This window comes from Ictalurus punctatus, chromosome 13 (assembly GCF_001660625.3).
Source record: "Ictalurus punctatus breed USDA103 chromosome 13, Coco_2.0, whole genome shotgun sequence".
NCBI lineage: Eukaryota > Metazoa > Chordata > Actinopteri > Siluriformes > Ictaluridae > Ictalurus > Ictalurus punctatus.
The window spans coordinates 10,914,464-10,939,600 of NC_030428.2; the positions used below are offsets into that span (position 1 = coordinate 10,914,464).

Genomic DNA, 25,137 nt, shown 5'->3' on the forward strand with positions numbered 1-25,137 from the left:
AGTCTTGTAAATTGCGATGTGGGGCCTGTATGGATGGGACTTGTTTGTTCGGTACATCCCCCAGATGCTCGATCAGATTGAGATCTGGGGAATTTGTAGGCCAGTTCAACACCTTGAACTCTTTGTGGTGTTCCTCAAACCGTTCCTGAGCAATTTTTGAAGCGTGGCAGGGCGCATTGAGGCCATTGCCTTTAGGGAATGCCATTACATTGAAGGGGTGTACTTGGTCTGCAACAATGTTTAGGTAGGTGGTACGTGTCAAAGTAACTTCCACATGAATACAGGACCCAAGCAGAACATTTCCCAGCACGTCACACTAGTAGTACCTTTCTTGGACCGCTTTTGGTAGGTACAAATTGCTGCATACCGAGGACACCATTCAAGACCTGCTGTTTTGGAGCTGCTCTGACCCAGTCATCTAGCCATCACAATTTGGCCCTCGTCACAGTCACTCAGATCCTTACGCTTGCTTCCAACACATCAACTTCAAGAACTGACTGTTCACTTGCTGCCTAATATATCCCACCCCTTGACAGGTGCCACTGTAACGAGATAAGCAATGTTATTCACGTCACCTGCAAGTGGTTTTAACGTTACAGCTGATTGATCACATCAGGTTATGGAGGCGAAGGCGGATGCAGGTGCAGATTAAGGTTTAATAACGATCAAATTAAAACACAAAAAGAATCTAGGAACACGTGGCGAGGTACCAGGACTAGAAAACAAACATGAAACAAAACATAAGCGACCGGAGAGCCGAACGTGACTCGTTACGTTATGAAGTGCTCGTTAGCATCAATGTGAATCAGGTGCAGATGGTCATGTGACAGTGGGGTGCAGTGGCTACAGGGAATCATTGTCCTCCTGCAACCACCTAACCGCCCCCTTAACGCACGGCTCCTAGAGTGCGTAATAAGTTCAGGAGGGTGTCCTGTATACTCAGACTACAGGTCGTTAAGCATTTAAAAGTTCACGTGAGTGTCATCTCTCGCGGGGACGGAAAAAGGACGCTCGATGTCTTCCACGGGACCGTCTCTTCCGCACTGCAGAGAGATGACATCGATTCACATCACATGAATCAGGTCCAGATGGTCATGTGACAGTGATGCCGTGGGGTGCAGTGGCTGCTGGGAATCGTAGTCCCGAGCTAGTTCCTGCATATCCAAGACAGATCACACACACATATGGCCAAAACATTGTGGACACCTCACCATCAGACCTATATGAACCACAAGAAACAGCTAAACTGTGCAGTTTAAAATTTTGAGATGTTTGGGCTTTTTTGTCTTTCGACATCCTCCACACTGCATGAGCTGACAGTGTGCACATGGGCCCAGTTCCTAGCAAACTTCCAACTGTTTCCGACGTGAAATATTTTGTTATAGCCCTACTATAACTGCTTATGTATTTTATAACCATTATCTGATTTGTTCAGATACCATCTACTATCTGTTTTTTTATTTATTTATTTATTTTTTTTTTAAATGTTAAATTTTGGGTTTTCACATGCTAGTGGATGACGGATAGATTTTACAAGTGTGCAACCTCATATTTATACTGCAGGGAGACAGTGCATGGGTAACAGAGTTCCTGGTGTTGAGAGCAAATGAAAAATAATTTTTCAAGAACGCCAATTTGTTTTTCATTATTGAAAATATTCAACATAGGAGTGTCAGTTATTTTGGAACGTTTATTTTTGAGAGAATATATTAGGACATTTCTCCTGAATTGTTATGGTGTGCAGTGTTTTTTTCTTTTTTTTTTATTACAGTTGTTTTTGCTCATTTTTATGAACACTACCCATAATTCTGGAGCCCAGTGTGAATAAGAAAGAGTTTCACAATACGAAGGCTTTCCTTTTGCAGCATCAGCACTTTGCAACTCTTCATTGTGAAGAAACTTGCTAATGTTTACTCAGCAATTTAAACAGTATAAAGACAATTTGCTTCGCCATTATATTAAATTAACACGCAAACACCCACCCCCAAACCTCCCTGGGACTTCTTTTGTTGCCAGTTATTTTAATTTTTTTTCCTTTAGCAGTTCGACATGGCTCATTCAGCAATTATGGCACCTGTGTGCATGTAATATAAAATGCACACCAAGTGTTACAAAGGTATTATAGTGTATAATGTGCTTTAATCTATTATTAGGACCTGTGAAATTTAAACGGAATTGTTGGTACCAGTAATGCGTCATATTCTATTCTTCTACCTATCCATTCATGATTAAAATAAATAAATAATATGTCGTTAATAATCTGATGATGCCCAGTGATGTATCTTACCATTGCCCTTTGTTTCCTTTGCTAAAAAGTTTATTTTCATATGGGATGTTTTATACGATAAAATAAATTGTTAAAAACTCTCTGCTGAATCCGCTTTTTTTTTTTTTTTTTTTTTTTAATGTAAAAATCATACTACTCATACATGTCCTTACCAACAGAGATATTTAATATCCTTAAAATATCAAGGTTAAATTTTGACCAGGTTCTTTGCGGACAACTTTCTGACCTGCCGGTGTTGTAGTTTAAATTGCGGTGCTATTGTACTGCTTAATAACTCTGAAATGAAATTATTTCATGATAAGTACAGTTAAGTGCAAACATCTGCATTCCATTAGGATAAAATAAAGATTTTAATTCTTATCAACAAGACGTTTGGTGCGATAAGTAGATCATATAGTGCATGTTCATTAAAGTGTATGAATAAGAAAAAAATTGATATTAGTTGAAAAGTTTGCATCTCCCTTTCTGAATGCGAAATGATTTTTTTTTTTTTTTTTTCATGGCTTGTTGACACGGCACTACTGAATTCCTGAATCTGATTGGTCTGAAGGTGTTGATTCATTTTCTATAACTGCATGGCTCTGACTTAAACTACAGTTGCTCTAATGAAAGCAATAACAAGAAATGACTTGTCATGGAGGTTCCCAGACATTAAGTGGAACTTTAAATGGACAAAATGTATAACAAATAATTGACCTAGTTGAAAAATTACTGTGGTACAAAAGGAATAAACCACTTCAGGATATCAAATAACTGCCTCTGAATTCTTTGTGGATCCTTTTGATCCTCTAACCAGGTTGTTTGTGTTGTCTCAGGCACTTTGTACGATGGATGAGTTCCGTAACCTAGACCGGGACATCGAGGGCTCAGCAAAGCGCTGGAAGAAGTTTGTGGAGTCAGAGTGTCCAGAGAAAGAGAAATTCCCTCAAGAGTGGAAGAATAAGACCTCGCTGCAGAGGCTGTGCATGATGCGAGCGCTACGACCTGACAGAATGACGTATGCTGTCAGGTCAGTTCTCACACTAATCAAATGAGAATCAGTCCAGCTAATCGAGCAGTAAGGTGTTAATTAGTAAACAGATTTTTTTATGAACATGCCATTTCTGTGGGACGGGGGGAGGGGTAGGTGGTGTCATAGCACGTTTGCCTCACACCTTCGGGATTGGCGGTTCGATTCTCACCACCACACAGTTTACATTTTCTCCCCGTGCTTCAGGGGTTTCCTCCGGGTAATCCAGTTTCCTCCCCCAGTCCAATGACGTGCATTGAACGCTGCATTGAAGGCATATCTAAATTGTCCATAGTGTGTGAATGGGTGTGCAAGTGTGTGTATGATTGGGCCCTACAATGGATTGGCACCCCACCCAGGGTGTCTTCTGCCTTGTTCCCCGAGTCCCCTGGGATAGACTCCAGGCTTCCCACTGCACTGTGCAGGATAAGTGGTAGAGAAAATGAATAGATGGATGGATGGATGGATGCCATCACCGTACACTCTGTAAAAACTTCATTGTCAACCCTTATCTGGTTTGAGCTTTTTATATTCCAGCTCTTCACGTGTATGACTCATGTTATCCGAGGCTGAGAATTCTGATTAGCCGGCTTGAGGCTGTAGTAAAATCTGTGGGCATGGATGAGTAAGCATAGAATTGCTCTACAGTAAAAATAAATAAATAAATAAATAAATCCATGTATATAAACAATCATACGCTTTGGCTTAAGAAGGACCAAACTAACCTTACAAGAATGGTCCTTGTGTAAATGTTCTCTATGCAGCTGATAGTGGAAGCAAATAGCTTGGAATTTGTTCTATTTTGTTTCATGAGCACACCTATTTTTTTATTATTTTTTTTTTTATCACGTTTGATCTAAAATGTGTCAGTGACATGTGTTAGTGTCATGTTTGAACAGACAGATTATAGCACGTTGTAAATGCATTCTGAGTGAAAGCCCTCTGTTTCTCTGGACAGAGATTTTGTGGAGGAAAAGCTGGGAAGTAAGTATGTGATGAGTCGAACAGTAGATTTTGCCATCTCCTTTGAAGAATCCGGAGCTGCCACGCCCATATTCTTCATCCTCTCTCCTGGAGTCGATCCCCTAAAGGATGTGGAGAAACATGGTACAATTGCTTAGACTTCTTTTTTTTCTTTCTGTTCTCTTAAACTTGACAGTTTTCAGACGAAACTTTTTAATGGCCTCATGTTCAAGTCCACGGTGGCTGGATCGACTGGTGTTTTGGGAGATGTTTCCGAAACACAAAATACCGGTTTTCGTTTAAGAAGAAGAAGAAGAAGAAGGGAAAAAAAAGGTATCAGGAGGCTAGCGCTGGCTGTCCATGCATCATGTGATTTGAAAGGGTACATCTTATAAGGCTCCTGGAGAAGTGTGGAGATCGATTAGGCATGGCTGTGTGTGCGAGTGTGACTAATCGAATCACAGCCAAAGTGCACTGCAATCAATTAGTGTATGCTTGCATAAAGAGAGCCCGTCTGACAATTGTAAGCGCATCGAGTGTTTATATACTGTATGAACATGTGTAAAGTAGGTCTAAATGAAGTAGTTCCTATGAACATTTGTGAAGTAGCTGCTGAATAATATTTCGTCTCGCAGGTCGAAAGCTGGGCTACACGTTTGACAATAAAAACCTCCACAACGTGTCTCTTGGCCAGGGTCAGGAGGTGGTGGCTGAAAAAACTTTGGACCTTGCTGCACATGAAGGCCACTGGGTAATATTACAGGTAAAGACGCACAGTTTGGTGTTTCGGGTCACTTTTACATACATACGCAGCTGACTTTACAGCTAATTCATCCACTTCCTGTTGCCCTTTTTAATAGCAGTTAACCTGCGTTTAGCTGATCAGCAGCAACCTCGCTATGGGAATTCAGTTACGAGTTGTAAGTATGCTATTGTCTTGGTCAGCACTGTGTGTCTCACCCAGTCGCCCAGGCTCCCTCTCTAGTGATTAATGACTCGTTTGGTCTGCCAGAATAGTGGGGGGGGGGGGGGAGTGGGGGGGGGGGGTGTGTTCTTACTCCAAGCTAGCACGATGGCCCAACCCCAGGGACAGAGACGCACTCCACTAATGAGTCTATTAGGTTGCTTCTACTCCATCCAAATGTCAGTGTGAAAACACTCTCCGCTCTCCTGCCCAGCTGCTTATTATGGGTATTAGTTTGGAACCCGTCCAGCCCACTATTGAAAAATAACATATTTGCCAAATGCATATGGTTCGACAGACAAAGGATCAGTATGCTAAGAAAATGGCGTTTTGAATACAGGTAATTTACTGGGTTCGGATAAATACCACGGTAATGACGACAAAAACAGTATGTATCCACGCAGATGGATTACATTGCCGTATCTCTTCGCAACAGGGCTGCATTTTTACTTTCTAAAGAAGCACCAGTACAGAATCCTAATGGCTCTTATTGGCAGCTGGAAATGGCACCAGTAGGAAGAATGTGAGTGTTCTTTCTTTAAATCCCTAAGCAGCATATCACTGATCCGGGATTTAAAGAAAACCGCAGGCAAGGAAATGAGCGGTTGTTTAATTACTTTTGCATAACAGTCCAGATCAATGCATTTAGAGGAACGTCCCCCCCCCCCCATAAGAAAGCTCCCACCCCCCCACCCCCCTCTCTCCCTCTGCTAAATGCCCACTCCACCACCCATCTGTTCCACAAAAGTTCAGGGAAGCTCAGTGGGTCAATGGAAAGTTCCCCTCCAGTGAAGGTTAATTATATCACAGCATACAGAGCTCAGTCGACCAAAATGCAGAAATCCACTTGCTGTGGAGAGGCAATCAATTGCAGAGATTGGAAGGAGAAAATCCACAGTCTTGGGAATCAAGTGGCCTAAACTGGCTGGACCCCTCATCCTCCCCCGACCCCCACCCCGCCTCATGTTCTTAAATGTACTCTTAAAGGCCTACAATGAGCTGTGAATAAGAGAGCATCAGAAAGGAACAAGGTGAGGTTCCTCGGGGCAGGAGAAAAGCATTATTGGAGAAAAGGTTGCCATGGCAGCATTCAACTTTTAATGAGTTTTGGAGAAAAGAAGCGACGCCACAAAATACGGTTTACTCTCAGACTGTGTCGCTGCTTAGCACCTACAGCTCATGCTCAGGTTCTGGTGCTGTTTTGATGCCAGTGTGTACATCAAAGTCTCATCATCGTAGTCAAACATAAATTCTGCCTTAGTGGAAGCTGTCATTTTACTTACATGCTCAAGTTCTGTTCTGACGACACTTTTTTCTCCCCCTGATTATTTAATTATGTTGTTAACAGGTTATGCCTAATGAATCAGACACAGTAATTGTATAATCACTTCATACAGCTCCAAAGCCGCTGATTGCAAACTCCGACACATCTCCTCTTCCATGAATGCAGACACCACAGATGTGGCGTCTCCCTGCTGGGTGAGCGCTTGATAAGCCAACGTGTTTAGCCAGGGGAAGGCGAAAAAAGGACACACTCTGCATGCTGGCAAGCCGCAATAACGCACAATAACAGCAAGTACGTGTTGTTAACAGCAATCAAAACACCTCTTCTCCGACAGCGTGGATAACTTTCTGTCGTCTCTAAGTGCTGAGAACATTGAGGGTCGGCACTTTTCTTTCACAAGGAATTCATTTCCACTTGCTCTCTGTCACTCTGTGCCCTTTAGGAACAACGGTTTAATTTGCGCTGACGAGTTGGAAATTGTTTTGTGCTCTACAGTGGTGCGGATCCTTTTCACCCTTTCGTGGCCTGTAATGTGGATATCTTACCATCTTCCGTTTAAATTCAAATGTCCGATTGTGTTCAAGAGCTTTTCTAGGAAAACGATCCGGCCGGTATTTTGGTCGCTGAATAACACCTTTTTTTTTTTGTCCATGGAAATTAGAAGAAATCTTTGCAGAGTCACTGTTGGTGGATCAGTATTCGGTTCACACCTCAGCATGCCTGTGCTAAGACCTGGCTCGTTTTTATCCCAAGCAACAGAAAGAATGCTTCAGGATCTGCTGTTAACAGAACTGTTCAGCCGAGTGGTTAATTCTGGATCGTTTCACTGCGGCTTGTTCTCTGTGTCATAGTCGAGTCTGTACAAAGTGTCTGGTTGTCAGATCAAACATGATAATAGGCTACACGTGTACAGTACACTCTAGATATTTTGCATGAAGCATTCTGTCGTAGCCATATATCTATTCAGCCTTGGCATCGTTTGAGATTTCGATAACACCACGACACCATGTTCATAATCTTACCACACGTTCGTTTCTCTTTCGAATCCAGAACATACATCTGGTGGCCAAGTGGCTGGGCACTCTGGAGAAGAAGCTGGAGCAGCACGGCGACGCCAGCCACCAGGACTTCAGAGTGTTCATCAGTGCCGAGCCTTCGTCTTCCCCCGAGGGTCACATCATCCCACAGGGTATTCTCGAGAACTCCATCAAAATCACCAACGAACCACCGCTGGGCATGCATGCCAACCTGCACAAAGCTTTGGATAACTTCAACCAGGTACACCAAGACAAGTAACATATGGTACATGTGAAACATATGGTATGGCAATTTTCTATCTGTCATATTACAAGCGAAATTCTTTCAGACACACTCGGACAAAATCCAATTACAGATGTTCGTTTCACGAACGTCTTAAGACGCCAATAAAAAACCGAGTGCCTTAGAAATAGCGTCGTCCCTCTATCTGGAATCCTGTGCTTTTCATCGTGGTAATCGCTGTCGACTAAATGATTTGGGATATTGTCATAGCTCATGATGATTAAAATTCTGCATGTCTTATCAATGAAACCCATCCGATGCCGTTACCCTAGAGCTTTGCTCTGAGCTCATTTTGTGCTTGCACAAGCTGATGGTTATCTATCAGATAAAATGCTCTAGCGGCATACTGGCGTTGTAGCTTTTCTCTGTTAAATGGCTCGCGCTCCAGTCATGTATGCACCTTGAAAGCAAATCTACGCTATAGAAAATGAAACGTGGCCTCAGCGTCTCACCAGTTCTAGGAAGCTGCAACAATATCCAGGAAACTGACCTTTTCAGCAACCAGAGCTATTGTAACATTGATATATGGAATTTATATCTGCAGTGTACACTGCTCACACCACCTGACGAAACACATAATTAAACAATACATTCTGTACAGTGGATATATTGACACATGGTTTGGGGAGATTTAGTTGGGCTTGGATGTTTGTTTGTTTTTTTTTGTGAGAAAGGGCCAGCCTACCCCATAGCCCAAATGTGTGAAAAATACGAGAGATTGCCGTCACATGCAGAGAGTAATCAGTACTTGTCAGATATTCCCGCAGCTCTTTTAATGTTGCCGCAGGTTTCTTGGCAGCCTCTCTGATAAGTTTTTTGTCTTCTCCTTTTATAAATTTTGGAGGGAAGCCCTGTTTTTGGTGATGTCACTGTGGTGCTCCATTTTCTCTATTGATGTTGATGATGGCCTTTACAGTGTTCCATAGTACTAATCTAATGTTTTGGAAATTCATTTATAACCCTCTCCTGATCAATACCTTTCAACAAGTGCGATACCACGCATGCTTTGTAAGCTCTTTGCAGACCATGGCTTCAGCACTCAGATGAAACCAAAGAAGATGTGAAGGAAATCCTAAAGCAACAGCGGATCTTTATTTGGGGTTGATCCGAATAATTTCATTGATAAGAACTGTATGATAATTACTTTTGAACACGTGATTGAGTTTGATCGGTTGATTCTGAACATAGCCACATCCCTGATCGTAAAAGGGCGTGCACGCTTGTGCAACCAGGTTATTGTAACGTTTGAATTTTTCCTATTGTTCCCTAAAAATGTTTCCGATTTTGTTTTTCACTTCATTTTAATATTTTAGTGAATTTGAAAATTTTACTGTTAGTATACTGTGTTTTCTATTAGGTTCACTCTCTGTCCCTCGAACCATATCTACATTGCATCTGTCGTTCATGTGCAAGGGTGAGAAAACCAACAATGAAGAAATGTGAGAAAGAAATATTGCATGCAATAATAACAATAGAAAGGACATGATGAGTTATATGGATTTTATCGAACATCTCCCAATCTGCAGAATCACATTTAGCACATATGTTAAAACAGAAATCATGGACAGCTAGATGGATATATCTCGTCTTCCTACAACACATCTGCATGTGTGGCTAATAATGGCCAAATGACGGCTCTCTTATTTTTTTCTCTCTCTCTACAATGCTACATGACATTTGTTTTGTTTGTTTTTTTAATCAATTTTTCATTTTAATGTTTTCTTTTTTTTTGCCTGGACGCACCTATGAGAATCGGTATTTTAATCACCGGTGTTTTTGGTAATTAATCGGCGTTTTAATTTAAACCACCCCAAACCCCAGGAAAAATGTACTGCTGCTTTTTTTTTTTCCTTGAGCCTCTCAGCTGTGCGCTAGAGGAGCAGTGCAGTGCTTTCTGTCGTATTCACCCCAGTGATGCTGTGTTTGGAATCTTAATGCGTCCCGTGTCTGAATGAGAGTCTCCATAACTCCGCCTTTAGTCGAGCTCTCGCGTCCAACATACTAAGTCTCCTATAGCCTTCGCTGCACGCAGTTTCAACAGTGTTGCTGGCGTGCCTGTTTAAGCCACTTTCAGTTGCCATTTATTTCTTTAACGCCCACTCCTTCCCTGTCCTTCTCATTAGAGTCATCTTTAATAATGAGCCGGAGGGGAAAGCAGGATTGTTAAGCACACTGATAAGTGATAACGATTAAAAACATCTCAGAATTTATTGAGTCTGGTCCAATCGTTTGTCTGTGCTAATGAATGAAGGCCTGCTGGGAGATGCAATGGAAAATAGAATGTAGCAGGTGGTCAGTTCAGTAATAATAACAACAACAATAATTTATATAAAGGTATTTGTATATCTTTCATACAATGCAGCTTGAAGTGCTTTGCAACGAAAAAGCCCATAAAATTAATAATCAAACGAACAAAGCAAGTAATAATTTAGAATTTAGAAAAATGTAGAAAATAAAGAAAAAAAATTTAAGTTAATAAAATTATTGTTCTAAAAACAACAATAATTTAACCATAAAATAAATAAGGTAAATAAAAAAAATGTGTAAATCAGGAAACTGCAGCTCAGAAAAAAAACCAATTAAAAGTAAGTATTTAATATACATTAAAAAAAATATATATATATAAATAAATGTCAAATTATACAAAAATGATAATGTAAAAAGTCCAGGGATATATTCTAAGCTGCCTTTTTAAATTAAATTCTTCTCTTTTTTTTTTTTCATGACTAACCGAAGATGCCGGCTGCATGTCTTGTGGGAGGGAGTTATAGTTTGGGAGTGTATACACTCAGCTTTGGTTATAAATGGGAACTTAACACTCGATTGTTCCGAAATGACTCCCATAATTGTGTGCTCTTTGACAGGACACGCTGGAGATGTGCACTCGTGAAAATGAGTTTAAAAGCATCCTGTTTGCGCTGTGCTACTTCCACGCCGTGGTGGCTGAGAGGCGAAAGTTTGGACCTCAAGGCTGGAACAGGAGCTATCCGTTCAACACCGGCGACCTGACCATCTCCGTCAACGTCCTCTACAACTATCTGGAGGCCAACAGTAAGGTGAGGACCTACTGCCCCTGTCAGAGCAACAATAAACTGATTTGAGGATGAAATAGAGTGAAAAAGTGAAAGAAAGAGTGAACGTGAGAGAGGGTAAAAACAAGGCTTGTTGACACATGCCCTGCCTGCAGAAAAGCGAGTCAGGCTTTTGCTGAAGCTGGTGAAATTACCTTTCTCTTCCCACACACCATCCCACTCCAAATCGAAAAGCTTTGGCCTTTTCTACACAAAGCCATTCCGCATTTCAGAGGTTACTTATATGTGGTAAAACCACAATAGAAATAAGTCTTCTTGCATTTCCATGAACCGCACTGAGGAGTGTAGTCTTCAGAGAGCTTTACACATTTACTTGCTTGGATTTAAGGACATGAAGGGAAAGGAATCTTGTAGCGTTTTGCACTTATGCCACAATTAAATCATTTGTACGTCTGCAAACAGACAATGATACGTTGACGTGTTGTATTAAGCCTTGAATCCAAAATTGCACTTTCAAGCCTGAGTGTTCCCCACCTACTTCATCTTACATGGTCACTGAGCTCATTTTATACACCTTTTACCTGCGAAAGCACTTTATCTGTCAGCGGTATGCCAGCCAGTATATATTAACTTAATCACATTGCACGGAGGAGCTACAGGGACATGGGTTGCTGCTAGAGAAGCCCCGGAGGCAGCCATTTTAACAGGCATACATGCAATAATCTACAGTATAATGGATATAAATATATTATATTTTCCTTAGTCGATGCATTTAAAACTGCAACAGTTGACATTTGGTAAGACTTCAGGATAGGGTGTTACATACATATTAGGCATTAATTCATAGCTAATAAATGTGCATATAATTCATTAACACAGCAGTTTTGCATTTTGCAACATCAGCAACTTATTAGTGCTTAATTAGTGTTTCATATCCGTACCTACGTGTATTATATGTTTTGACTGTTTCTCCTTAGTAACTGTGGTTTCTGGAAATGTATATGACCCTGAATGTTGGCGTAACCTACGGTATATTTTGAAATAGAAATCTATTGGAATATCCTCTTTGCAGGCAATATTTAAACATATTCAAAGTCAGCTTGTGTAGCTGCTTAGGTTTTTTTTTTTTTTTTTTTTTTGTTTCTTTTTTTCCGAGCAGTAAAAAGTAAAGAATATTAAAATCACCTCCTGCACATAGCTCACGTCTCTGAGGTTGGCACATTTTCTGGTTGCTCTCAAGCCAGTGAGAACCTTTAAACATAAGTGTTGCCTTTAAGCCTGCGAAATGGCGGGATAGAAAATGCAGACTGTAGAAGCCTGAAGACGTGTTGTTTTTTTTCCCCCCTTCAAATCCTGCCAAGTGATATAAAAGCACGAGACAATTAAACAAGAAACGATTCATCGCAATAATCACTGCAAATTTGGTCTGCGTCTAACAATATGGCTTCCCCACACCTTATTCAGGAGCTTATAGAATAGCACTTGATCCAGCACCTCCTATCATTTTGCATATTATTTTTATCATCTGACAGTTCATAGGGTGCGCAATTTTACATAGCCATTAGACACTAAATAGAGGTTATGGAATGTGTGCAGGACCTAGGCTGTTTCATCATGCTTTTAATAGTGCTGACGTTTTTGTTAATTCAGCACGCTCTCCTGTAAGAAAACGACAGATAAGCTGACCGACGTGATTTTAGCCTTAAAAATGGATGATGATATTAATGACTTCATTAATAGTCATGTTTATGTTTTCAGATTAGCCTTAAATGTATTTAAAGTCCAAAACATGAACGACACAATGTGGTTATATCAAACTGTCAGACAGTGGTGCTGGACTTAATAGTGCACTGTGAAACAAAGGTCGATGTCGAGCATACAGGGTATACTTAAAGACAGACATTTATGGCGACGTCTCATTAATCGTTTTGTGTTGATAGAGTGCATTGCGAGCACACCTTTGAGTGTTACAATCATTGTATTAATCAAGCATATATCCAGAACCTGTAGTCATAAAAGGAGAAGCGGGTAATACCTACAGCATACCATAAAGAATATGAGAGCACTAAATAAAGCATGTAAATCGTGGCAAATTAAGTGAGGAATAAAACATGACAGGGTGGGTTGTTACAATCTGACATGTGTTGTGACGGCATTTTTTTATTTATTTTTTTTATTAAAGAACAATATTCTGAACAATAAAATTGTGGTATGTTCATGAATGTTGTATTTGATTTCAGTGGAGCGTCACTGATACGTGAGGCATCATTATTAACAACTAACGTGGAATTAATTAGACGTTTTCTATTATATGTTATACTCTATTGCACCTGCTTTCAGTAAAAAGCAACCCACATTTTCACTTCTATTAGTATAGTATGATGTGATCGTGTTCGGAAAAAAAATCAAATGTATCATGAATGTATTTATTTTTTTGTAACTGATAGTAATGGAGTTTGATATTTGAACCCTATTGTATACAGGTTATGATGTGCAATATAACACTAGATACTGCTTAGAAGATCAGAAATGAGCTCAGAGATGCACTGCGGTCTCCAGAGTGGAGATTGGAATAGCGAGCGCGTTTTGTTTTGTTCAGGTGCCATACGACGACCTTCGCTACCTCTTTGGAGAGATAATGTACGGTGGCCACATCACTGACGACTGGGACCGCAGGCTGTGCCGCACCTACCTGGAGGAGTTCATCAAACCGGAGATGATGGAGGGGGAGCTGTACCTGGCCCCAGGCTTCCCACTGCCTGGGCACATGGATTACAACGGCTATCACCAGGTAAATGCACCTCCTGCCACCTCTCTCTCTCACAGAAACGGAGTGAAAGTGAGAAACTCCTACATCCCTACTGTATGTACTTGGAGTTATTTTTGGGGAAATGGCATCAAGGCTGGTTATTGAAACGTCATGCGCAGTAATCCTACATATACACACACTTGTGACTGCATAACAGTAATTTTATTCTGTGTTAAAGCAGCAGATGTGCAAATAATTACACTTAAGATGTTGTTCTCTACATAAAATGCCCGAATCTTTGGCCATTATTTGCATAGCAGCCAAAGCTTACTTGTAACAGACTACACTGCATTTCTATAACAAATCGTATTTATCATATGTTAATTGTTTTTATTACACATGTATAATAAATTCACTAAAATTAGTTTTAAGTAAATTTTAAATTGTGGGCATGATGGCTTAGTGGTTAGCACTCTCTCGGGTGCTGGGCTCGAATCTCATCTCCGGCCCGGAGATGTTTGCGCGTTCTCCCCGTGCTTCAGGGGTTTTTTCTGGGAACTCTGCTTTCCTCCCCGTGTCCAAAGCCAAAAGCGTTGTAGGCTGATTGACATTTCCAAATTGTCCACAGTGTGTGAATGGGTGTCCGTCCCTGGAGTCCCGAGTTCCCTGGGATTGGCTCTAAGCTCCCCACAATCCTGTGTAGGATAAGCGTTATGGAAAATGGATGTATGGATGGATGGAAATTTTAAAGTAACTATTCATTTTAATTCCAGTTGATTTTAATCATATGTGATAACATTGATTTGTTTTAATACATTTATCGTTTTTTTACATTTATTGGATTTTTTTTCTGTTTAATAGAAAAACCATAAGCTAATCACTTTATTTTTATGTCTATATGTAACAGTCTCTTTAATCACGGAATTCAATTACACAACCTCCAACTTTATTTGTTTAGAAACCTATTTATTGGCAGTCAGTGCTACTCATTAATGAAACATTGGACTCAATATATCGGACAGCAAGTACTTTTTTAGTCCAGGAATCTTTCCCTGCTGGACATTTTGGAAAACAACAGTATATATTTTTTATATTTTTTCCAGTATATGTATTTATTAAACCAGACCACTGCCTGATTTTCTGATGCATTCACAAGTTCCATATAAACGGTAAAGAAAGCTTTCTGTGCATTTACACAGCCCAGTTTTCCTACAATGATGAATGTTACTAACATCTTAATTCAGTTAAGCTTAGTGTGATTTTGAACTTAACTGCATTATGCTGAAGTTGTTCTAAGATAAAGCGCTAAGGCACATGGCATTTTTCCAACATCGCAGGAATACCTGAGGCGTATTTTAAACAGTATTAGAATGTTTGTGTATCTGAAGCCCACATCCCTACAGCTGGTTTATAAATCCTGTACTTAGAGTGGACAAATACTGAGATTGAAAAACGTCTTTTTCTTAGCAGCAGCTCTTCTTCCTTTGCGGCAACAATATGTGCATCACTCTTGTTTGATTCTGGCAGTCAAGATTGTAGTTGAATTGTTATACCGTTGATAATCATTACAGCTATAAAAGCCTAATTATTTGCAGACTTCCTCTGTATGGTAACAACCGTTACTGCTATGTTTGAAGTGCTATTTAATTATCAATACTTCTCTCAGACCACCCATAGTGCTCTGTTCCTGTGGAATATTATTTTTCAGTTTAAGTGCATCTTATGTAAGGCAACTTGCAGTACAAAAATTGCTTCACTATTTACACAGGGAAAGTTGTGTGTATTCCAAATCAGCTGCTTAAGAATATGCGAATATGTCCTCGGTGTAGTTCACACCTGCACAGTTACCAAATTTGTCTTAAGTAGAAATATCCAAAAACCGGTTCTTCAATATTGTCTAGACCACCACGTTGAAACTCCAAGTACTTGCCATTAAACCCAATAAAATATCAGGAATAGAAAATGCAGACGGAAGACGCAAGTCAGGTTTTTTTCTTTCCTTTTTTCTGACAAATGTAATACTATATATCATAAAAGCAAGAGAGAAATTAAAAATGAAAAAAAAAGAGACTAAATATGATGATGGATGAATGAGAAGTTATCGAGCACTGAAATAAACATCTAAACTAAAGTGTATTGGCAGTGTATTGCCACATGAATAGTCCTAGCTATAATGACGACATTATGCAACGCAAATTTGGTTTAATTTAACAGTATGGCATCCACCATCATTGATCAGCAGATTAACACTTAATCTAACACTTGATGTCTTATTGTTATTTTACTCTTTTATATTGTAGTCTTGAAAAACTAAATCAAGGTCAAGAAATCACGATGTGTGCATGGGATGTGTGTGATTTTATCACACTCTATTTTGAGGTGTTGAATTAACCAAACAGTGTTGTTTGTTATTGGAATGTGCTCTCTGGTAAAGAAAACCCTAGGCACAGTAACCACGGTTTGAAGGATAAGCTGACCAAGCACTCATCTGCTCTGTTTACAGCTCACATTGTGTTACTTTATGGATCATTTTATCCATAAGAAATTGGAGATAAGCAACTAAGATTCTGTCTCCTTCAAAAAATAAAACAAAAACAACTGATTGTGAACTTTAAAGAGATGATACATAAATTCCAGGATGTTGTTTTTACATCATACTGCCGAACAGTGCTGCTGGACTTAACACTGCTCCTCTCTTGATCTGGTATCTTGCAGGAAATATTCGCTTGGGTGCAAAATCAGAATTGTACGTAACTGAGACACACCTCCGTTTTAGTCCGACACTACCTTAACTCATCATCCATTTTTAACTCTCACGAAACCTCTGAGTAAAAACCTCAAACCTCAGCTCTGAATTCAGCCCTTGGTTTATATGCATTGGCATAAATATCCGTATAATGAGTGTTTTCAGAATTCGTAGAGGTGCACACGCTTGTGGAGTGTGGAACTCTTTCTTTCTCTACTTCCATCCAAACCTCTCTATCAGTCTTAAGCTGACCATCATGGCAGCTTTGGAAACCATGTTTCTCTTAGAATTACTGGGTGAAGTCTAAATTCTCTTAAAGCCTCAGGCTACCGGCGAAGCGTTCATTCGCTTAAGCCATTGTTTGTGTGCTGACTTTCTGTGCGGTCTTTCTGTAGTGCCTTCCAAACAGTGAAATTGTCTATATTTGTGATCGCAATCTTGCTTGAGCATTTTAATCCATGATTCCTGAAATTTACCTGACACATAAATACTTTCTGCTCTCCATTGTTTTGTTTTTTTCCCTCAGTACATCGATGAAGCACTGCCTGCAGAGTCGCCTTATCTGTACGGCCTACACCCCAACGCTGAGATCGGTTTCTTAACTCAGACCTCAGAGAAGCTCTTCCGCACCGTTCTTGAGATGCAGCCCAGAGACGGAGGCTCTGGGGAAGGCAGCGGCACCTCACGAGACGAGAAGGTGCACATACGTCAGCGTGTTTCATTGAGTTTTCCAGCAAAACGGCAAAAAACAAAACTTTTTCTGTTACAAGATGGTAAAACCTACACAGATCAAGTTGCCTGTGATGTTTTTTTTTTTTTTTTCTAGCAGTGTACGGACATTTCCTCCTCATACATATGCCGAATGCAATCTGTACCCGTTATTAGCCATTAGTCACAATATAGCTTCATCAGTGTACTTCATGGCCTCTATTTATCCCCATTACTATCATCAGTTGATCAAATAGACGTGATCCTATTCACTATATTGTCTCTGACTAGGGTCAGCTACCCTTAAAAGGGTCAGCTTCATTACACTGTCATATTGATACGCATTTTAATACAGAGACAGGAGCCCCATTTCTGTCTGAAGAGGTTAAGTGGAGCTAATTCCCTAGAAGTGGGCTCGTTTCCGTTAGCTCTGACATTTAATAGATTAGATATGGGTGCTGTGGAAGTGTGTCTGGATGCATTATGACAGCTGACCTTTTTAAGTTAAGAGATTGGGATTTGTAAGCAATCACAATTTTGCATTAAACAGGTCATGCAAGTGGCAGAGACAAATAAGTCTCTTTTTTTTTTTTTTTTTTACCAATATATTGATTGTTATCCACTTCCTCTGTGGACTTTGTGTTTGTGAGATGTTCAAGGAACGCTTAAGAACCTACGTTGTGTAGTTAAGAAATAAATCTGAGTTGTGCTACACTTGCTCACAGAAATGTTTCCATGTTAAAGGTGAAAACTGTCCTGGATGAGATCCTCGAGAAGCTCCCAGAAGAGTTTAACATGACGGAGCTGATGGGGAAGGTGGAGGAGAGGAGCCCATATGTGGTGGTGGCCCTGCAAGAGTGTGAGCGTATGAACATCTTGACACAGGAGATCAAACGCTCACTCAAAGAGCTCAATCTTGGTCTGAAGGTACTGTCCAGCACAGATACACTCATGTACACACTGCCATGAATTACAATGTATGAATATTGATTTTCCTAGTGTGTGTGTGTGTGCTATTAGGATGTAGTTGTCTCTTTGGTCTCTTGGCCAATCTGATACCATGACATTTCAAATGTGCTCTGAGTGCTCCATTACAGGTCATTCAGGATAAATGAAATTTAAGCACCAGGGTGCCACAAATCGATTGCACTGCTCGTTCGAAAGCTATTTTAAGTGCATTATATCACTGAATGTCGTTGCACTCTTGATTAAGGAGAAGTGTGGGCCATTTGAACCTTGCCAAAGAGTAATCTGATTTACTACTCATTGATACATTTGGGATTTAATTCTCATCAGGCAAAAAACAGTTCAAGTGTTACAATGTTCATGACTATGGTTGTCTCTGACTCCAGTAAATACTCACATTGCATCTAGTACACTAAGCCATAGCCACTTTTTAGGAATGTCTTTAAATGGTATTGGATCACTGATTAAAATATGGGAATTATTAATTGGCATGTTCCTCTCTCAGGGCGAGCTCACGATGACCGGTGACATGGAGAACCTCCAGAACGCCATCTACCTGGAGCTGGTTCCTGACTCATGGAGTAAACGTGCGTACGCGTCCACGTGTGGCCTGACGCTCTGGTTCACCGATCTGCTGTGCCGAATCCGTGAGCTGGAGAGCTGGACTTCAGACTTCAGCCTGCCCTCTGCCGTTTGGCTCGCCGGCTTCTTCAACCCGCAGTCCTTCCTTACAGCTATCATGCAGTCCACAGCGCGTCGAAACGAGTGGCCGCTTGACAAGATGAGCCTGCAGTGCGATGTCACCAAGAAGAACCGCGAAGAGTTCAGCTCTCCGCCGCGTGAGGGAGCGTATGTACATGGCCTCTTCATGGAGGGAGCACGATGGGATACACAGGTAAGAGGCAAAGAGGTGATAATAGAAGGACTTTGAACAAATGTAGCAAGAAATACAATCGTGTTTGTGATATGACAGCTTAGAAATGCATTTCAATGGAAAAAGGACACAGCGTTTGGAGGACATAGTATTTGGAGAGAATTTTTGGAGAATCCTCAGTGATTAGGTTAGCTCACATACATCCAAAATGGTGGTAAAGAAGATGACAAATGGTTCAGACTCAAAGTGATAACACCATAAATGCTCAGAGCTTTTGATTGGTTGATGTTGGTTGTTGATTCTTCTTCAAAGATGTTGACCTCAGGGCAGGGGTGACTTGGTAAACTCCAGATGTGCCTGCTCTTCACCTTCTTCTAAATACTGATTCCGACCTGTGACTATTATTAACCACTAATTACAACACATTATTATGTCATTGACTCTACACTAAACAGTGGACAATTACATGTGACAGTTACACTTCTCTATATTCTCTGTGCTATACATTAACTGACTACATTCTTAGGAACACCTCGACAGCTCATTCGTGCAATTATCCCTTCATGTGGTTAATGTTCACATCAAACATTTTCCCCAGAATGGGGGGAAAAAGGTGATCTCAGTCATTTTGACTGTGGCATGGTTTGTTAGTGCCAGATGGGCTGGTTTGAGTATTTCAGAAATTTTCAGTCAGAATGGTGCGAAAAACAAAAAAAAACATCCAGTGAGGGCCAGTTCTGTGGACAGAAATGCATTGTTCATGAGAGAGGTCAGAGCAGAATGACCAAATTAATTTGAGCTGACATGAAGTCTACAGAAACTCAAATTACCATTCTTTACAACCTTGGTGAGCAGAGAAACATCTCAGAATGCATAACACATCTAACCTTGAAGAAAATGGGCTACAGAAGAGCAATCTGAAGAGACAGTAGTCCCAGAACTGCTGCGCATTTTTAGTTGTTTTTTTTTGTACCATTCTGTGTAAACTATAGAGACTGTTGTGTGAGAAAACCCCAGAAGATCAGCAGTTTCTGAAATACTCCAACCAGTTTGTCTTGCACCAACGACCAAGCTACTGAGATCACTGAGATGTTTTCCCCTATTCTGTTTGATCTATTTGAAGCTCTTGACCTTGCATTGTACTGCTGTTACATGATTTGGATAATTGCACAAATGAGAAGGGGAACCAGTGTTCCTAATAAAGTGGCTGGTGAGTGTAGACAGTCTTAAAATAGACCTACATTACACACAGTCATATTGTAAGCCAGAGATCACTGTGTGCAAGTAGGAGGCAGAGGGTTAAGGGTATAGTGTGGGTTCTTGTACAGATTTAATTGGGTATTCTGTGAGAATCAATACCTCAAATCATCTTTCAGTGAAACTGACTTTTAGGTGTTAGTCGGTGTTAAATGCACTGGACCAAGGTTGGTTAAAGACATGGCATACTGTGGGTGCCTCAGTAAACTATATTTGAATGGAAAGTAAAGCATGAAAAATTCACATCCAGAGCTGTTATCCCGTGTAAGATTGGAATGCGAGTGGGAGATGTTCGTTTTTGATCTATAAAAAAGGCCAACATCTGCTAAGGGCGAGAAGACACATCCAGCAATATGTGCACACACATCCTTTGAGAGCCATGCATACGTCTAACGTTCCTTAAGTTTCTCAATCCACGCATTTGAAGCCGAGTTTCGCTTCAACAGAGTCTGTTAATTCAATTCAATTCAATTCAATTCAATTCAATTTTATTTGTATAGCGCTTTTTACAATAGACATTGTCTCAAAGCAGCTTTACAAAAATATCAACACGGTATACAGATATTAAGAGTGCTAATTTATCATGTAGTGCGAATTCATGTAGTGACAATATATTTCTTATCTTAGAAATATTTCTGAGATGAAAGAAGGCTATCCTAGTAATATTATCTACATGAGCATCAAATGATAGGCTGGAGTCAATAATCACACCAAGGTCTTTTACTGCTGCACATGATGAAACAGAAAGACCATCCAGAGTTACTATGTGATCAGAAAGCTTACTTCTAGCTATACGTGGTCCTAATACAAGTACTTCTGTCTTATCAGAATTAAGTAAAAGGAAGTTATATAGCATCCAACATCTAATGTCCTTTACACAATCCTCAACTTTATTAAGCTGCTGTCTGTCCTCTGACTTCGTTGAAACATACAACTGTGTATCATCAGCATAACAGTGGAAGCTAATTCCATGTTTACGAATAATTTGACCTAGAGGTAGCATATATAAGTAAAAAGCAGTGGGCCTAAAACAGAACCTTGTGGAACACCAAATTTAACCTGGTATGCGTGGAGAAGTCTCCATTTACATCTACGAACTGATAACAATCGGTCAAATAGGACCTGAGCCAGGAGAGGACTGTTCCCTTAATGCCTACAACATTTTCTAATCTATCAAGGAGAACAGTATGATCTATAGTATCAAAAGCTGCACTAAGGTCAAGTAACACAAGCAGCAAGACACAACCCTGATCAGAGGCCAGTAGGTCATATACTACTTTAACTAGCGCTATCTCTGTGCTATGATGAGGTCTAAATCCTGACTGATACATTTCATGAATGTTATTCCTATGCAAGTACGAGCATAACGGCTGTGCTACAACCTTTTCTAAGATCTTGGAGTATAGGGGAGATTTGATATAGGTCTATAGCTGGACAGTTGAGAGGGGTCAAGGTCAGGTTTTTTAATCAGGGGTTTAATAACTGCTAATTTAAGTGATTTAGGTACCTAGCCAGTGCTAAGGGAAGAACTGATTATATTTAAAAGTGGTTCAATTACTCCAGGACCAATCTGTTTAAAGAAACATGTAGGTACAGGATCTCGTATGCAAGTTGATGAATTTGCTGAAGAAATTAATGTAGGTAGTTTGGTCTGAAACATGCTAAACATTGATCTGATATTGCTATATTATCATCTAATTGGTTAGTTATAATACTGTTTGGTTTTAATTTAATAGCCTGAATTTCACATTTAATATTTTCAATCTTACCAATGAAAAATTCCATGAAATCTTCGCTGCTATGTAATGATTGAGTGCTTCTTTCTGTAATGCTTTTATTCCTAGTTAAATTTTGCTACTGTGTTGAATAGAAATCTTGAATTGTTTTTGTTATCTCCTATTAAGGTGGAGAGAGAGACTTTTCTAGCATCGCTAAGAGATTCTCTATAGTTCAGGAGGCTCTCTTTCCATGCCGTTTGAAACACTACCAATTTGGTTTGACGCCATTTACGTTCTAATCGTCGAGTGGTCTGTTTTAAGGTACGCGTTTGATCGTTATACCAGGGTGCTAGTTTTCTCTCATTAATTCATTTTCTTTTGAGTGGAGCCGCTCTATCTAGCGTGTAGCGGAGTGTTGACTCTAAGCGTTCAGTCGCCTGATTGAGTTCTATCGGATCAGATGGTGAACCAAATCTAATTGATGTCTCTGCAAGGTTATTTCTGAAGCTCGGTGCAGTAGCTGATGTGAAAGTACGTTTTACACGGTAGCGAGGCCAGGTGTAAATATTATGATCAATACGTGTTATGAACGCGATATTAGATAATGGTCCGAGACAACTTCAGACTGCGGAAAAATTACAGTATTTTCTATATTTAATCCGTATGTTAGTATGAGGTCAAGAGTGTGACCACCATTATGAGTAGGTCCGATTAATGACACCAGCTATATATTAAATGGTATTGTAAAGCTAATCAACCAGTTGATTTGGACACAATAGCTAAAATGAGCTTTTCAAAAATAATCGAGTAAAACGAATGTGCTATTTGCAGGTTAAGAAACATTTGCCTGGTCACAGCTATAGAGTTTATGCAGTAGATGACTGGAGAACAGCTTGCACTGTGGTCTTTACAGGAGTGTGTAAATGTGTGCTGCTTTCCCAGGTCTCTAAAGGCAGGTTTTAATTACAGCATGTGAAAACTGTGCATGGATTCATTTTAATTGGTACCCCAGCTCGGCTGTTTTCGCCTATACCTTAAATCGACTCAGACAGAGAGCCAGGTTTGCCTCCGTGCCCCGTGGGAAAAAACCCACTCTGCAGCTCTCCAGCTGTAAAAGCATAAACAAGCACAGATGCCTCAGAAACAGCATGACTGGACAAATCTAAAGTTTTGACATAACGCTAGGAATTTACATTTAGGATTTAGGTTTTTTCTGAACGATTTTAAAATGACAGTTTTAGACGTTAGATATTCTGAAAGTGCAAGTGCAGAACACACCTTCAGCTCAGCTGTGTAGAGAATATTTGTGGAAATGTGAAAAGGGGGAGAACTTGGGTTGCTTTTCTGCACTAGACAGCCAGAGTCTCAAGTAGGAGTCACTGAATGGTACGGTGGAGATGGAGAGGTGGTGGGCGCAGAAACTCCATCTTGAGTAGAGAAAGAGGGAGATGGGAATTTAAAGAAAGAAAGTTAACTAGGAAGTAGGTAGAGCTTCATGCGTAGTCTTCCTTCAGTTATTTCAAACCTGCATATTCTGTATTTGATCTTGTGGTTTTAATAGCTGTGAGTGGGCCATCAGGTAAAAAAGCAGCTTTCGGTGCAGAGGTGATTTAGCGCAAAGCAGCCGACCACGCAGGTCTCAGGAATGTGAAGAAATTTGATTTGTATGACTGTCTTAGATGAAGAAAAAAAATAAAGCTTAAACCTGAGATATCGTGTTGCTTTGAATTCCTGCAGCAAGATGTTGTTCAATTTGTTCATGATGCTATTAGAGCACTAATTAAAGGGGAGATCACGAACTGTGCATCACTATCAGCACTGATAGCATTCGAGCTTTGGCCTGATATTCATGATCTGAAAGATTTATGCGCTAGAAAATAATAAAACATTCCCTCCTCACAATGTCTGTACAGCATGACGTGAAAAGCAAAACCGTTTCAATTTCAAACGAATTAACTTTCGGGGGTTTTTTTTCAAAGGGACCCAGGGATTAATGCTGAATTATTATTATTGGGCTGTTGTTGTTTTTTTTTTTTTTTTTGTTATAGAAATAATGAAAAAGCTCTTTACTAAGATTAATTGCATGTACTTTTAAGGGACTTGTCAGAAATTGACTGCACTTAAAAGGATTTGTAAAGTCAGATGACTCAGCAATGTTCTTCAGAACAATTTCAGCTACTCGACATTCACTTATATGACACGATAAACTTTTCACAGCAGAACGTTTCCCGTGTGTCATGTGTTGCAGGCTGGTGTGATCGTCGACGCCCGTCTGAAAGAACTCACCCCCGCCATGCCAGTCATCTTCATCAAGGCCGTACCCGTAGACAAGCAAGAGACGCGTAACGTCTACCAGTGTCCTGTCTACAAGACCAAACAGAGAGGACCTACCTACGTGTGGACATTTAACCTGAAAACCAAAGAGAATCCGTCCAAATGGACCCTGGCAGGAGTGGCATTGCTGCTGCAGATATAGAGCGTAACCACGTATGTATATGGATAATCTTAGCAAAACTTTGCCACTATAATTAATTGCATTTATGCACTTTTACCACAAGTCTGGTACCTTTTGTAGAAGCGTTATGGGGTTTTGGGGGGTGTTGGGGGAAAGGGGGAGGAAGTAGTTACAGAAGTACTTTGCTGTAGCTCTGTGCTAAATACTTAAGATCTGTAGAAACTGTGACTTCATGACTATCATCTGGCTATTAAATATCACCTTTTATACCATACCAGTGTCAATTGCTCAATTCTGATTGGTCCAAAAGTGTTCATTAATTTTCACTAACAACACCACTTGGGCAGAAATTCCAGCTGCATGGTTTATGTTAATGCTCTCATTCAATATGCTGTCGTTCACAGAGGCTCGTATGGCAGACATGCCACATATTAGGGGTTTTCACAATACCATAAACAATTCTTATGATACTATACCAGCTGAAGTATCATGATACCAAGCAATATTGTGTTCATTCTTAATTCAAATCTACAAAATGAACAAAAATTTACAGAAATACATGGATATCAATGAAAACAGACTAACCAAATTTTCCTGTGAATACTTTATTAATGAGAATGAATAACTGGCTAACGGAAAAAACCCAAGAACAGTCATACAACTGCCAAGCAACTGATCCAGTCTCCCACATATTTCATCTATTGTGAAATCATCCACATGGAAATTGTCCTCAGAGTACTAAGAATGAACAGTAGGAATAAATAACTGAATTTGGAAATGAACTCCAAAAAAAGCATCAAATTG

At 40.1% G+C, this 25,137-nt stretch overlaps 1 protein-coding gene across 4 annotated transcripts in view; it reads left to right on the top strand.

Moving 5' to 3' along the window:
• The window catches only part of dnah9 (dynein, axonemal, heavy chain 9), a 99,468-nt gene extending 74,863 nt beyond the window's left edge, over nucleotides 1-24,605 (top strand). For all 4 annotated transcript variants that reach the window (XM_017484454.3, XM_017484455.3, XM_047159465.2 and 1 more), the window contains 10 exons: nucleotides 3,103-3,296; nucleotides 4,255-4,403; nucleotides 4,895-5,022; nucleotides 7,559-7,786; nucleotides 10,693-10,884; nucleotides 13,460-13,651; nucleotides 16,882-17,052; nucleotides 17,808-17,990; nucleotides 18,535-18,924; nucleotides 24,127-24,605. In XM_017484454.3, the coding sequence (XP_017339943.1) occupies nucleotides 3,103-3,296; nucleotides 4,255-4,403; nucleotides 4,895-5,022; nucleotides 7,559-7,786; nucleotides 10,693-10,884; nucleotides 13,460-13,651; nucleotides 16,882-17,052; nucleotides 17,808-17,990; nucleotides 18,535-18,924; nucleotides 24,127-24,354 (2,055 nt within the window). In that variant the 3' untranslated portion in view covers nucleotides 24,355-24,605. The remainder of the gene's footprint in view (nucleotides 1-3,102; nucleotides 3,297-4,254; nucleotides 4,404-4,894; nucleotides 5,023-7,558; nucleotides 7,787-10,692; nucleotides 10,885-13,459; nucleotides 13,652-16,881; nucleotides 17,053-17,807; nucleotides 17,991-18,534; nucleotides 18,925-24,126) is intronic.
• The last annotated feature ends 532 nt before the right edge of the window (nucleotides 24,606-25,137 follow it).